Below are 15,745 nucleotides of genomic sequence, written 5' to 3'. Positions count from 1 at the left end.
TCACTTGGAGTTCTGTATTTTTGTTATTTTACTACTTTTTATGCTTACAAAAACGTTTTTTATTTTATTTTCTCCAGTTTAAAATGTTTGATTTGAATGCCTGTGCATTTTCCATGAAATTTAACTGTTCCGTGAATCTTTTTAGACTTATATCATCTATAAAAATGCCACTAATAATCGTCTGACGTTTTCAGTTATATAAATAATTATATACTAGTAGTATAAAATATAAAGAACTACACTATAGTATTACCCAGTTAACGGAGACTCAAACGAATTTGTAGGCATTGAATTAACATCCAGAGTCCTGCAATAAAGTGCTGACAATGACTGTCTTTTGATCTGTTGCAATTGAGCTGGAAAAAAATGCAGAAATATGTTTTTTTAAATTTGTGTATATCTCGTATTGGCTTCATGTGATTCTTGCACTTGGTGAATAACAGTTGAGGTAAATCTTAACTGTTTAAACATTGCATTTTCGTCTATTGACAAATAAATGCATTCATTTCTATTTGAAAAGAAAAATGACTTATCGGTGGAAACAAAATATATGGACTGGTTTTGCTATTAGGATTTTCTTATCCCAGGCATAGATTACCTTAGCCGTACTTGGCACAACTTTTTGGAATTTTGGATCCGCAATGCTCTTCAACTTTGTACTTGTTTGGCTTGATAAATATTTTGATATGAGCGTCACTGATGAGTCTTATGTAGACGAAACGCGCGTCTGGCGTACTAAATTATAATCCTGGTACCTTTGATAACTGTTTGCTAAAATGATGTTATAAAAAGTTTTAAAAATCATCTTTTTTTTTAAATTAAAATGTGTATCAGGAACAACTTATATATAAAGAATTGATCTTTTATTTTAATACTTTTTTTCTCCTTTTTTGTTTACAGGGTAATGGACAAAAAATTAACTGAGAAATAAAACAGTTATTTTTTCTTCAACTTTCAAAACGTATATTTGTTTCTTAAAAAAAACATATCTCATTGTTAAAAAAACCCAACATATGTTCATGTAGTTTCAACACAGTATTGCTATAAAAAAAGAAGAATCAAACAAATAACAATTCCAATAGTTTTATATAGATTAGAATGCTGGTTTTCTTGCTTGAATGGTAATGATGTGGTGCCTTTGTGTTTCTCGTTTCTCGTGTTTTATATAGATTAGAACACTGGTTTTCCTGCTTGAATGGTTTTACACTTACAAGTCATGTTTTTGGGGCCTTTATAGATTGTTGTTCTGTGTGAGCCAATACTCCGTGTTGAAGGCCGTTCTATAATGGTTTACTTTTACAAATTGTGACTTGGATGGAAAGTTGTCTCATTGGTACTTATACCACAATTCCTTATATCTATATATTCATCTTTTTTGGTTTATGTGTCTTTGCAATATTATTGGTTAAAAGGCTATATTGTGTTAACAAATAAAAACAAGACTTAAGTTGTGATTAACACAATACATATACTAACCAGCAGTAAAACCAGTGGGAACGAATGCGTTCTCATAAAAGAAACGGTCACCAATCTTAAAATACATGAACTGAAGTCCAATTATACATCTGAATGTTGGTCCCACCAGAGCACCTGGTACTGGTGTCTCTGACATTCCCCCAGCAAATAAATCAATATCTTCAGGATGGCTTAAAGAAATGAAACATGACTTCGATTAGAATTTATAGTATACTGTCACACTAATCATGTGTATCGTTGTTGCGGTGTAAAAAGTAATATCACAAAAATACTAAACTCCGAGGAAAATTCAAAACGGAAAGTCCCTAGTCAAATGGCAAAATCAGCACGAACACATCAGAATGAATAAATAACAACTGTCATATTCCTGACTTGGTACAGGCATTTGCTTATGTAGAAAATGGTGGATTAAACCTGGTTATATTGCTAGCTAAACCTCTCAGTATAACAGTCGGATTAAATTCCATTATATTGACAACGATGTGTAAATAAAACAAATATTGACCTTTGTCAGGAATGCAAACTTCAAATACTGTTTTTTTCCTGAAAAGGTATTTCCTAATATCTACATATTTATCAAATAAACAATGAAATGGAACATAAAAGTTCAATCTTCCAATTCATTGTCTATGTACCATTTCTAGATTAAGTATTTTGACATTAATGTCCTGTTTGTATGTTAAATTTGAAACAAAAGGAGAATAATGAACATTAGAGGCGGTGAGATTACTGAGGTTGCCGCACTGTCAATAATATACACCGTACACGCATGTGTGTGAATTCCTTGGTCGATCATAATTACACGGAGTCATGATATTGCCATATCAATTCGAGTAGAACCCAGGACACTTGTTGTATAGAAATTTGCACATTCGGACACTTTGATAAACTTCGTCTGACATTAATGCTTCCAAAGGAAGACATTGACGTTAAATGAGGACACTCTTTTAAAATTTATAAATTTGACGACGGACCAGAAAAATATCAAAGTTATAAGGTAGTCAACATTCACCAATTCCAACAACAGTATTAAATTTTGTAGTAATTTGATCAAGTCGTACTCATACTACTAGCAAGTGCATGTCATTTGTAGAGTGCCTTTATATATCTGATTGTCAAAGTATCATACTCTTAAATGAAAATCAAATCCTTCTGTTAATCAAACTACGCGTTATGTTAACTAATTTCAACAATTATATAAAGTTTCGTGTAAATCAAACCAGCAAACTCAAGTTATGGTATAATATTTGAACAAAATTATTCAAATCTGACAATTAAAGTTCTGTAACTTTGAGAAAAAAAATTATAAAAAAATCAAAAATTAAATAAAAAGAACATCCTTTACTCAATCCCAACAATAACGTTCGACAGCAAGTTATCAACTGATAGGGTAACATATACACTTCAAAACACAGTTTATTTGAAATATAGTGAAACATTTTTATAATAATAAAACATTTATATTTCATACGAATCCATAATTTAGATTGTTTTTACAAAAATCTCGAGGCAATCCACTATAATGGTGTATGGCCTATAAATTTTCAAGCTACAAGTGTCAAGTGAATAAGTGAAAATGGGCCCCGATCAACGCCATTAAACTCCTAACAAATATAAAAAAAGAAGCATTAAATTCTTGAATGTATTACCTTGGTAAGCAAATAAATTACAATTACTTTTTCGTGTTATTTTGATATTTAGTGACGTATATTATCGCTTGTCTAGCTTTTGTCATAAACGGTTCAAAGACTCAATTGTCGAATTGAATGTGAATGTTACACCTATTTATTTTGTAATGCTTAATCAGTTTGCTATATTTGTCAATATTGAATCAAAATAAGGTATGTGTTTTCTTACAACCTTATAATTTAATTTAGGATGTAACGCGTCTTCTGATTGGCTGACGTTATTTTGTTATGAGCCCATAGACATAATTTAATCATGTGACCGTGACGTCATCAACGTTTTTTCATGGTTTTCTATGGTTTAAAATGGAATTTAGAATTAAATTATAAGAAATAACTGTAATATTTTTTCTGTCTATTCGAAATAACATAAAAATGTGGTGCACATTGTTAAATAACCCTCTACGCGCGTTATTCAGTGTGCACCAAATTTTTTATGTTATTTCTTCATAGACAGAAAAAATATTACAGTCATACCTTAAAGAACATAGGAATGTGTATTCACCTACGTATACAATTTCGCAATACTTTTAGAATAATAATTTTAGGATTCATCAGAGATTTGAAGAAAAATGTGGTTTTGTTTCCAATACTACCTTTCTAAAACTACAAAATATATAATCACCTGTAGACAGATTGTAATGCTCTAGCAGCAGACGCACAATGATTGGTTAAACCTAAGGGACCTAATCCAAAATGTAAAGCCGGCTGTAATCCACAAAACTGTCGCCATCTGTTATATGATGGAATACCATGGTCTCTACCACGCTGAATGTTTAGTGAACCAAGGTCAAAGCCATTTCCTGGCATTGTTTGAAATAATTTGTTCCTTATTGCAGGAGTCAGAAAACCGTCTGCTCTGCTTTTGAACTGTGTGGTCATCCATCTGGCTATTGCATCTGGACCGAAGGTAGTAAAATCTCTTATTAAACGAGTACTGAAGAAATGGTCTTCCATAGGTTCCCTGGCTCGTGGTGTGAAGTCTTCGTTAAACGATTCAACAAAAGAACCAACAAGAGAATGGCCAAATCGATACGCTGCGGCTCCAAATGCATTTCTCGTAGATGGATCTACAGAAGGATTATACAATGTATTAAACCCAAATCGCTTACTTCGTAGCCCGAACATGTTCATACCTTCTTCTCCAAGAACTAAAGGTAGATATTCAGTGTAAATAATGTGCTGATAAACTCCTGTGAGAATTTTTTTTGCTTCTTGATACAATTCTTCTCCATCATTCCACCCCATTGCTCTCAATCGTTCAACAATATCGTTATGCTCACGCAAAAATGCAATATGCACGACTGTCAGCATTGGCACTTCTGCTGGTCTATTGTCCCCTAGAAAAGAAATATTCCTCTGTTTCTAGTCACAAAAGTAAAATGCACTATTTTTCGTTCGTGTACATAAAAACACTTGATTTTTGACGTTGGTTTTTCCCGTTTGAATGGTTTTACAACAGTATTTTTGGGGCCTGTTATAGCTTGCTGTTCGGTGTGACCTAAGGCTCCGAGTTGAAGACCGTGCATTGATCTATAATGGTTTACTTTTATAAATTGTGACTAAGATAAAGAGTTGTTTCATTGACACTCATACCACATATTCTTATATCTATTGAAGACACCTTAATAGTACCAAGGCTGATTTTACATTTTACTTTTCGTGTACAAGAATTTCACTCGTCTGAAAATATCTCGGTAAGGAATGACAAAAACTTAAATGATGTACACAATAAAGGCAACAGTAGTATACCGCTGTTCAAACTCATAAATCCATGGACAAAAAACAAAATCGGGGTAACAAACTAAAACTGAGGGAAACTCATTAAATATAAGAGGAGAACAACGACACAACACTACAATGTAACACACACAGAAACAGAATAAGCAACAGACAAAATCCCACGAGAATAACAAATATAACATCAAAACCAAATACATGAATTTGGGATAGACAAGTACCGTGACACGTCTTATCGCAATGTGAATTTACACTCAAAAATAAGAGAAAACAAACGACGCATCGTTAAAATGTAACACATACAGAAACGAACTATAATATAACAATGACCATATTCCTGACTTGGTACAGGACATTTTTATAGAAAAAAATGGCGGGTTGAACCTGGTTTTGTGGCATGCCAAACCTCCCCTTTTATAGCCATGTGAAATATAACATTAAGATGACAACTCAACACCACAGGACTACAATATAAATAAATTGGAGAATACAAATGACAAAGAAACACACGAACAACAGCCAACAAAAGGCAACAAGTTGAAAACAATTCAGACGATTAAATTTAATCAAATTAATTATCGGTTCAATACTTCGATAACTATTGGAAACAGAATACCATAGGGAAGTTAGTAAAAATTACATTCATTGCTTACCAGATTTGAAACACTCTTCTCCTGCTAAACATTCAGATCCCGGGGGACCAGTAGGCAGAAGTCTGTTAATGCCTTCTTGAAGTCTGCCTATAAAACCAATATTAAAAAGCATAATGATGAAACAACTATTCAAGCATAAAATACAATATATAACCTTATAATTTAATTTTGGATGTAACGCGTCTTCTGATTGGCTGACGTTATTTTGTTATCGGCCCATATACATAATTTAGTCATGTGACCATGACGTCATCAACGTTTTTCATAGTTTTCTACGGTTTAAAATGGAATTTATAATTAAATTATAAGAAATGACTGTAATATTTTTCTGTCTATTCGAAATAACATAAAAAAATGTGGTGCACACTGTTAAATAACCCGCTACGCGAGTTATTCAGTGTGCACCAAATTTTTATGTTATTTCTTCATAAACAGAAAAAATATTACAGTCATTCCTTAAATACATTACCTTTTAAAAGTAGTTTAACCTAATTTAGAATGCTAAAAGACAATAACAATCAAAACCAAGGAGTAAACAAAGACTCACAAAACCAGAGGACATTTACATCAACAGTTATAAATAATAAATAAGAAACAACACGAACTCCACTAAAAACCGGGAGTGAAATCAGGTGCTCCGGAAGGGTAAGAATTTCCTGCACCGTATACGGCACCCGTCGTGTTTATTATTTCTGACACGACCGTAAAGTTTCTTGAGTGATGAACTTAATTTGATTGATTCTTAGCCCTGTCATAGCAAACTTTGAGAAAGCAGTATTCATCGTTCAACAAAATCAACGTACTATGAGCTAGCGCTAGAGTAACGTATCAATTGAGACACATATACTCCATATGCTGGTGCCGCTGTGATGTTGCTACACAGAAATTGAAAGTTGACTATAGAAAAATCAAAATCATCAAGTTTGTTAATTTTTTAGAAACTTTTATAACTGGTAATGGGTAAAATTACACTACTTCACTTTTACTTCAGTTTCCTCTAGAATTATTCAAATTCGCGCATTTTAGCGGTTGTAGAAAGCTTGAGAACAAGTCCTTATATCTCCACTGGGTCAAGTCATTTCGTACCTTGACTATTTCGTACATCTGCCATTTTGTACCCGAATTTGCCATTTTGTACCCAACATTTACCATTTCGTACCCACGATAATATCTATTTCATACTCTATCTACCATTTCGTACCTCATGAACATAATACATGTGAACTATTTCGTACCCTATGACATGGGACCAAATGCATCTACCATTTCGTACCTCATCAACTTAATACATGTGAACTATTTCGTATCATATTTTTGTAAAATTTTTATGATTTTAATGTTTATACACTTTAAAGTAACTGTGGAGATTAAGACCTTCCTAATTGTTTTCGTTGTGTTTGCTTAAAGCGTACAAGAAAAAAATTAAAAACAACACGTTTAATAATTCTATGCGTCCGAAGTGCTTTTCTGGATTTACCTCTATCAGGAACGCTCAAAGCCAAACATTTTAAATCCGAAGATGTATAAGTATCGAAACCATTGAAAAACTATATGACAAAAAAAAAACTAAAATGAATAGCCAAAGTCATCTAAAGTCAACTTTGCCGGAGAAAAATAGCATTACATTATTATATACCTGTTCCCAATTCTCGTAAGTCATTTTGTCCATCAAGTGTGTTTCCATACGTCACAGACAGATCAAGAAAAGATGTCCTCTGATTAATTTGATTTCTAGATTCTGATGAAAAATGTAAATGGTTTATTATATAAACAAACTGGCAAATCAAACTCGTATAAGACACATACATCCCACAGATATATCCAAGTACAATGTTAACTTATGTTAAGATATCATAATTGTTTGCGTAATTAAAATTTGTTTTTTTTGTTTTTTGTTTGTTAATCGATACATTTTCTCTATCTGGAAGCAAAACGTAAAAATGACTTGATAAATCTATTTTGAACTAAGGAAACAAATGGCTGTTAATCGTTGATTTAACGCTCAAAGAAGAGTGTACAACTCAAATGAAACTCCGGTTTGTACACTTATCCATACAACTCGTACGGAACAGACAACAAAAAGGCAAACAATAACATTTAAATAAGATGATGTTTGATGTGAAAACTTTCAACCAAAGAACATAAAACTGGGGTATAACGTATTGCAAGTTATTGTACGACCTTCAATGATGAGAAAACTAACGAAGTATGGTAAGCAGTAACAGTCACATGGAGATCAGAATGTAAAAAAGTAAGATCACAAAAATAGTGAACTTAGAGGAAAATCAATTCGGAAAGTCCATAATCACATCACGCATCAAAAACGAATGGACAAGAACTGTCATATTCCTGACTTGGTACAGGCATTTTTAAATGTAGAAAATGGTGGATAACTAATCAAAATGAACATATGCATGTACCGATATGATTAAATCAAATAACAATTAACTATATTTTACTATTTGGAACCAATAGAAATCCTATGGTCTGCAGATATCATAGGGGATATATAATGATATTAGGAAAGAAAACAATCCCTGAATGTTTCACCAATTATTATTAACCTCCTGAACTTTAAGCATATAAGGATTCACTTTAACTGGTGTGATACGCCTAGTACATTTGTATTATGATTTATATCCAAATGTTTACACATTGTGGGTACGATATGTAAACGGCCAGCAGAAGTAATTTGCAATTTAAGGAGTTTAATTTGACATCATATAACCTATTTTTTTTTATGAAAAAAAATGACTTCATGCCATTCATTTTTAACCCCCAAAAAGAGACAAATTTATCAGGAATGCCCACTTAAGTTTAGATTTCGTCTCTATTTTGGATAGTTGTTATCATGGTTTAGTAAACCAGAAGAGGGTATGTGTATCTTAAATTGCTAGAGTTGTGTTTGGTTTTTTAAAAAATTGAATGAAGAGTTCCTTGTTGTACAATTTACATGAAACGGATTTATGTAGAAAGTGATGACGAAGAAGAAGAAGAAGAAGAAGAAGAAGAAGAAGAAGAAGAAGAAGAAGAAGAAGAAGAAGAAGAAGAAGAAGAAGAAGAAGAAGAAGAAGAAGAAGAAGAAGAAGAAGAAGAAGAAGAAGATGAAGAAGAAGAAACCGCGGAAAGCACATTTCCGAAAGACTAACGAGGCGGTTCCGATAAGTATGATGAAATACGTATATGCTTGTACAATTGCTAAGTTTAATCTTTGACTTCTTTAGTCAAAAAGTCAAAATGGTTTATTATTTTTATACTTAATCAACACAACTTTAAATTTGACAATTCCTTACCTGGTGGACATCCTGGGGAAACCCCAAAATCCGATCTGACAAAATGCATACATGTAGTCTGGAAATCACCTGGCGGAGTTCTAAAGGGAAAGCATTCTGGTCTACAAAACAAAGACATAAAACAAATATGTGAATACAGAGATGGATATGATATTTTTCAATGTTATCAATTTAAAGTGTCTTCTTTTTGTTCACATTCCATGTAAAAGAGATATATGCTGATAGAATTTTATCTCCCTCATGCAAAGCTCTGTTTATTGCCCTGCTTCGGCTATACTTGTTTTGTCCTTTTTTGTTTATAGATCTTCATTTTTTTTAAAAACTTTAGATTTTCAAATATTTTGTCCTCGAGAATCACTGCTTGAGACATTTACTGTCGAAAAAAGTAAGATAACAAAGATACTGAACTTAAAGGAAAATCAATTTGGAAAGTCCACAATCACATGGCAAAATCAAATAACAAAACGCATCAAAAACGAATGGACAAGAACTGTCATATTCCTGACTTGGTACAGGCATCTGGTGCTGAAATGCACATCTAGTGCTGAAAAATTGGTACCGTTTATGTTATTAGTGCGATACGTAGACTCGAAACTTCCAATTTGGAACTGAGAGATGTCAAGTTGGATATGCGAAATGTCGTTCTACTATGATCAATATAGTTTTGCAATTTATTCCTCATTTTAAGAAAGTTGTTCAAGCCCAATAAGCATGTTCATACATTAATTGACAAAAATATACACTGAAATTACCTGACAACCGGAACATCTCCGTTGCAGCAAAATATATCTTGGTCACCATCTATGAAATAATAGTAAAACGATTTCAATTACGCAAACAATTATGATATTTTAACATACGTTAACATTGACCTTGGGTATATATGTGGGATGTATGTGTCGTATGCGAGTTTGATTTGCCAGTTGAAGAGGGAACTCGTGATCACCAATTGTTTATTTCAATTATTTTTGAACACAAAAAACAAGAAATTTAAATCCAAACTTAGCAGTGCCGTCGACAAATTATCTGTTAAGGATGTCTATACGTAAATTACTTGAATAACATGTTCATATTAATTAAAAAATGTTATTGAGCAAAATAAAATTTCGCTTGAAATATTATACGTCTTTTATACTGAAACAGTATAAGAATTTACCTTTAAGTATAGGTGTTGATATAACATCGTGGTCGATAAACTGTCCAAAATGAGTTAAGGATACACTTAAAATTCTACTTCTAGGTGGAGATTCGCCACCATTCAGGACAGCGTTAGATATATCACGTGGACTAGGGAGGAGCGATCCAATCACACTACGTATACGTGGAACAAAACCAATGTTAAATTCTGCAAAAAATAAGATATGTTAAAACGGTGTTCTACATGTAGATAAATTATAATGTATACATGTCTCAAAAATATGAATCATTCAAAATACTAAGGTTTTTCTTATCCAAGGCATAGATAACATTAGCCGTATTTAGCACAACTTTTTGGAATTTTGGGTCATCAATGTTCTTCAACTTTGCACTTGTTTAGCTTTCTAACATTTTTTATCTGAACGTCACTGATGAGTCTTATGTAGACGAAACGCGCGTATGGCGTTATAAATTATAACCCTGGTACCTTTGATAACCAATTACAATCAAATTGCATTAAAACATGAATCATAAAATTAAACATTGCGTAAAAGGTTATAAAGCTAAACTCAACACATGCAATTTTGCATATCTATTTTATATCCTTAAATTTTTTTAACTCTGCTGAAATAATCAACTTACGATCACCGTAAGTAGGGGAGAGAAATCTTCCTTGATTTGTTATAGAGGCTCCCCATAATGGATTGTTAAAGTTGTTGCAAGAACCATCTGCTGTTCGATAGCGGTCGTTAGGATAACATACAGGCCAACGATCTGCACAGTATGGAGCCATCTGTCTGCTAAATTCCGTTGCATTGGGGATAGCACCACCAGATCTGTAATTTAGTATATTTTACATGTAACAGACAGAGACTGGTATGTTGTAGCCGTTTGGGGTTTGCAGTAGGAATAAATATAGTGTTGATTATCTCTGCATGTCTTTGTATTGTTATTTCATTTTTACATACCATTCAGTTTTGTTATAATAATTCTGATGTATACAGTGAGTTTCATTGATTTTTTATACAAAATTATAGGTTCTCAGATAAAAAATTTGTTTTGATTTTCAAATAAGAAATATCTAATTCAGGCACGTAAGATTATCATTGTTTTATTCACATTTCTCATTTTGTTAAAGGTGTAATACCACCAAATCATGGTACGTCACATCCGGTTGTATACGAAAGTAGGTCTAAAAAAATATTCCCTTGAATTTGACAGTTGTAGGTAATCAATCCTACATTTTATTGCAGTAAAAACATTTCTGTGTCATAAACATATGTCTTTGGTATTTCAAAACACCATTATTTTTCATTTGGGATTTCTATAGAAAATTTTGTAATCTTGAGGTTACATGGTGACTAAACCTTGTACACATATAGATTAAGGGGAGGAATTTGATTGGTTAACTTCCAATGATGGTTATTTTCTTATATGCAATGAAATGTTATGTGAAATTTTTTCTGTATAGTACTGGACAGGATAAAACTTTACTCAGGCCAAGTATTTCTTTTTTTGAAACAAAGATAAATCTGCACATTTTTTTGAAAAGTGCAAATTTAACAAAGACCAATAGGGGAAAATCAATGGTGGTATTACACCTAAAAAGTAAAATCTCAAAAATACTGAACTCCAAGGAAAATTCAAAATGGAAATTTCCTAATCAGAATCAAAAGCTCAAACATATCAATCGAATGTATGACATAAGTAGGGTATCATTAAACATACATGATGGTAGGTTAAACTTGAGTCATTTTAGAAGACAGGTATGCATGAATGAGGTAGTATCATGACGACAGTAGTAACCAAAGATAAGACATCCAGAGATCTAAGTACATTCCTTAACAAAACACAGGTGTCTCAACAACGTACCAAGTATTCATTAGATATATGAAGATGTGGTACGGGTTTCGATGAGACAACTCTACATCCCAGTCACAATTTATAAAAGCAAATACCTGTAGGTCAAAGTACGGTCTTCAACACGAAAAATTGGTTCACAGCAAGCTATAAAGGGTTACTAAATAAAAAGTGATGAACGGTTCAAAGAGAAAAAAACAATGGTCTTATCTATAAAAAAAAAAAAAAAAAAAAAAAAAAAAAATACGAGAAACGAAAAACACTGATGAACTACATCAATAAACGACAACCATTGAACAACAGGTTCCTGGTATGTGACAGGTGCAAACACATACAGTGGGTTTAAACTTTTAACAGGCGCAAACATTTATCCTAACCTCAATGTTACATCACAACATAAAAAGACACTTCATAAAATATCTATTCGAATAGCTTAATCTCAATCAAAAGACTCGATAACAAAAGCAAGTAAACATACACTGAACAATAGTTGATCTATGACACAATGTACGTACCATATAATTTAATTTAAAAGGGAAATGACGAAAGAGAAACACAATATGTAAAACATACAAAATCGTTGGGTAAAAGTAATGGTTGTGATGGAGTGTGTGTCTTATACTAGCCAGTATTTGCCTTGAAGCCTGCTAAACCCTTGAACCTAACACAAAATTTCAAAACTACATGACTAAAAATAAATAGGTCGTAGGTACGTATAAAGAATGTTAAAGGGAGACCATATCCTCGTATTTCTTTCGCTTTCCTATCAATAACTTCAGTTGTTATCTATTCGTTTGATGTTTTTGAGCTTTTGATTTTGCCATTTGATTACCGACTTTCTATTTTGAATTTTCCTCGAAGTTCTGCAGTTTTGTTATTCAATTTTTGGGCATCCATTTTCAATTAGTCAGTAACCTAGCGTAAGCTGTGACTGCATTCCAAGTTCCAAAGCAGAACTGTTTCTGCTTATCTAGGTCACGTGAGACGGATGCTGAATTTTGAAATCAAATTCCTATTTTATAACTAAATACTGAGAAAAAACATGATGTACAAACTATGTATGATAATGCGAGATTATGCTACATGAAGTTAAAACTGACCGCTTTATGTAGTATTATAACATTTGTTTTTTGAAATCGTATTATTTGGACTTCACAATTTCTCAGTTCTCAAATTTTAGGGTAAACTTATTTTGTTTAAAAATTCTTTATGTTAAGATGTTCTATTTACGGACACCCGACAGCTCCTCTATATTCAGTAGCAGTCAAAAGCTCAGTTACATCATACATTATATACAGTTATCGAGTTACATAAAGGAAATAGCTTGAAGAAATTTGATAACATAATCGTCTCAAACGAAGTTGATATATTTAGCATTTGCATTTCGTTCTTACGTTTCTCCAAATCATGTGATATGCAATACTTTATTTATTTCTTCACTAGATTTTTTTTTATAACAATACTTTCTTATATTTTTCCTATATGTTTTTACTTTATTTACTTTTTATTTACTAGACTTATATTTGAGTTTTCAATATTAAGGCCATTGCGATTTAAGAAACAATTATATTTGAAACAACTAATTCAAACATATACCAACCTTGTGACATAGTTAGCGGTCGCAGTAGTTGACATATCTCCTGCGTAGCCAAAAGCTGCAACTGCCTGAGGGGCTTCTCGTCTTCTACTAAACAAAGCATACGTAGATACTGGGATGACAGCTTCAGATCCCAATCCTTGTGCAGCAACTCCACCAAGTTCATCTTTAATATTATAAAGATAAAGAAAGTGTCTAAGCAGATTACCCTAACTATCATTGACTATACCCAACTTTTGACATTGGCATTGATTCCTCTCTACAGTGATGGAAAATTGTTCGACTTAGTTGGTTATAAACTAATATCAGATATAAACCACAAGGACCAACAAATCAACCGACAGTACTAGCCCCAAGACGAACCAGCGCTTAAGTCATTATGTGAAAATACTATAAGGAATGAATGATCGAACACAGAATATCGAAATAAAAATAGACTTTGAAAATTATTAGTTATTGTATTATTGCACAAAATATCAAACGCACTTATTTGTTACTCAATTCACTTAAAAGTAAAATAACAAACTACAAAACTCGGAGGAAACCTCAAAACAGAAGGCTCGTAATCAAATGGCAAAGTTTAAAGCGCAAACACACCAAAAGAATGGATCACACCTGTTACATCCCTGACTGGGCACAAGCATTTTCTTATGTAAAAAATGGCGGATCAAACTTGGTTTCATAGTTAGCTAACCCTCGCAACATCCTTATAATACACTCATCATAGATACCAGGATACAAATTGTATGAATGCGCTAGACGCGCGTTTCGTCTACAAAAGAATCATCGGTGACGCTCGAATAAAACAATTTTGAAATCCAAATAAAGAACGAAATTAAAAAGCAGTGAGGACCAAAAATTCATAAAACGTTTTGCCAAACACAGCGAGGGTAAACTATACCTGAGGTAGACAAGCCAAAGTTTTTTTTCAAAAATTCAAAGTTTTATAAACAGTGAATTTATAATCTGCTAATAAATTATTCACCAGATCTTAATGCAGATCCACCATGTCGTCTATTATCCACTTCTGCTACAGCATCAGCAATAGATACTGAAATATCTCCTGGACCTTGGGCGCTAGCGAAAAGTGTCATCTGAACAAAAACATCTAGTAGAATATACCATATGCCGCCCATTTCAAGTTTTCAAGGAATGATTTTAATTTCTGTAAAATAAATATATATTTATACAAGACATTTTTAAATTACTTTCTATTCATCACAGTCAATACAACATAAAAAAAAACTTGATGCATATCGATTTGCAAAAAAAATTATGACAAATAATTCCAAATATAGATACATAGATACAAATGTAGGAGCAAACACACATTACTGGTTTAAAATCAAAGAAGAACATTAATCACAGTAGTTACAAGATGTACATTAAAAATACTTGATGAAAGTCGATTTTTACTTAATCTGTTTCTGATTAAAAATGGCCTAAATGCTTAAATTAATTATGTCTTCAAGCAAAATCTTTCAAATGCTCTCGACAAATTATTCTCTAACGATATTACTTATTTTGAAGAAGATGTTACTAAGTTATAAAAATTGTCATTTTGAAGAAAAAAAATGTGTTTGAAATAAGTATCTAAAAGAAGAAAAAACAACAGACTAAGTTGGGAAAACTATATTCCCCCAAAGTTTTAAAGCATACTTGTGTGATCAAGATCAAAGCAGTATATGGAGCCAAAATCTAACTATCTAAAACTAATGTGCACAACTTTGAAACTGGTCCATACGACTTTGAATCTGTTGCACTCGACTTTCAATATGATGTGCACGACTTTGACTTTGGTGTGGACGATTTTTAGTTGTATTTTGTGTGTTGGAATTCGGATTCGGGTTGGTAGTGATACAAAATATCTGATATTAATTCATAACCAACTAATTCGAAAAAAAAAATCCTTAACTTGAGAGTGGAATCAATGTCAATATCAAAAGTTGGGTATGGTTAATGATAGTTTTAGTAATCTGCTAAGACAATTTCTTTAACATGACAATACACAAGATGCACTTAGGTCAAATCAAAAGATCAAGAATTCAAAATGTATACTAAAAGTCGAAAATGCATTAGTTAAAGAACAAAATGAGCTAAATGTATTGATACGTTTTGGAGCTTCTTTTTAAGATATTTGAGTTTTACAAAATGGCGGAAAAAAGTTGACTGGAATTCTAAACCTATATTTGCATTGGTATTATTTGGGTCTCAACTCTAAAGAAAATAAATCAAGAATCTGCTTAAATTTTAGTAAATGACCTGTTATGAGCTATTCAAGTATTATATAAAAAAAGAAATGGG

General features: G+C 32.3%; 1 protein-coding gene across 1 annotated transcript; it reads right to left on the bottom strand.

The window, feature by feature from the left end:
* Window positions 1-249: 249 nt before the first annotated feature.
* LOC143066859 (peroxidase-like protein) lies at window positions 250-14,577 on the bottom strand. Its single transcript, XM_076239671.1, has 11 exons — window positions 14,427-14,577; window positions 13,445-13,607; window positions 10,627-10,820; window positions 10,004-10,192; window positions 9,600-9,648; window positions 8,848-8,948; window positions 7,191-7,292; window positions 5,555-5,641; window positions 3,787-4,501; window positions 1,477-1,646; window positions 250-356 (listed from the first exon to the last, which is right to left on the bottom strand). The coding sequence occupies exons 1-11, from the start codon at window positions 14,575-14,577 to the stop codon at window positions 250-252; spliced, it is 2,028 nt and encodes a 675-aa protein (XP_076095786.1).
* Window positions 14,578-15,745: the final 1,168 nt, after the last annotated feature.

The sequence above is a fragment of the Mytilus galloprovincialis genome, chromosome 3, assembly GCF_965363235.1.
Source record: "Mytilus galloprovincialis chromosome 3, xbMytGall1.hap1.1, whole genome shotgun sequence".
Taxonomy (NCBI): Eukaryota; Metazoa; Mollusca; class Bivalvia; order Mytilida; family Mytilidae; genus Mytilus; species Mytilus galloprovincialis.
Note: the sequence above shows the minus strand (reverse complement) of the source record. Positions and strands in the feature narration are given on the sequence as shown.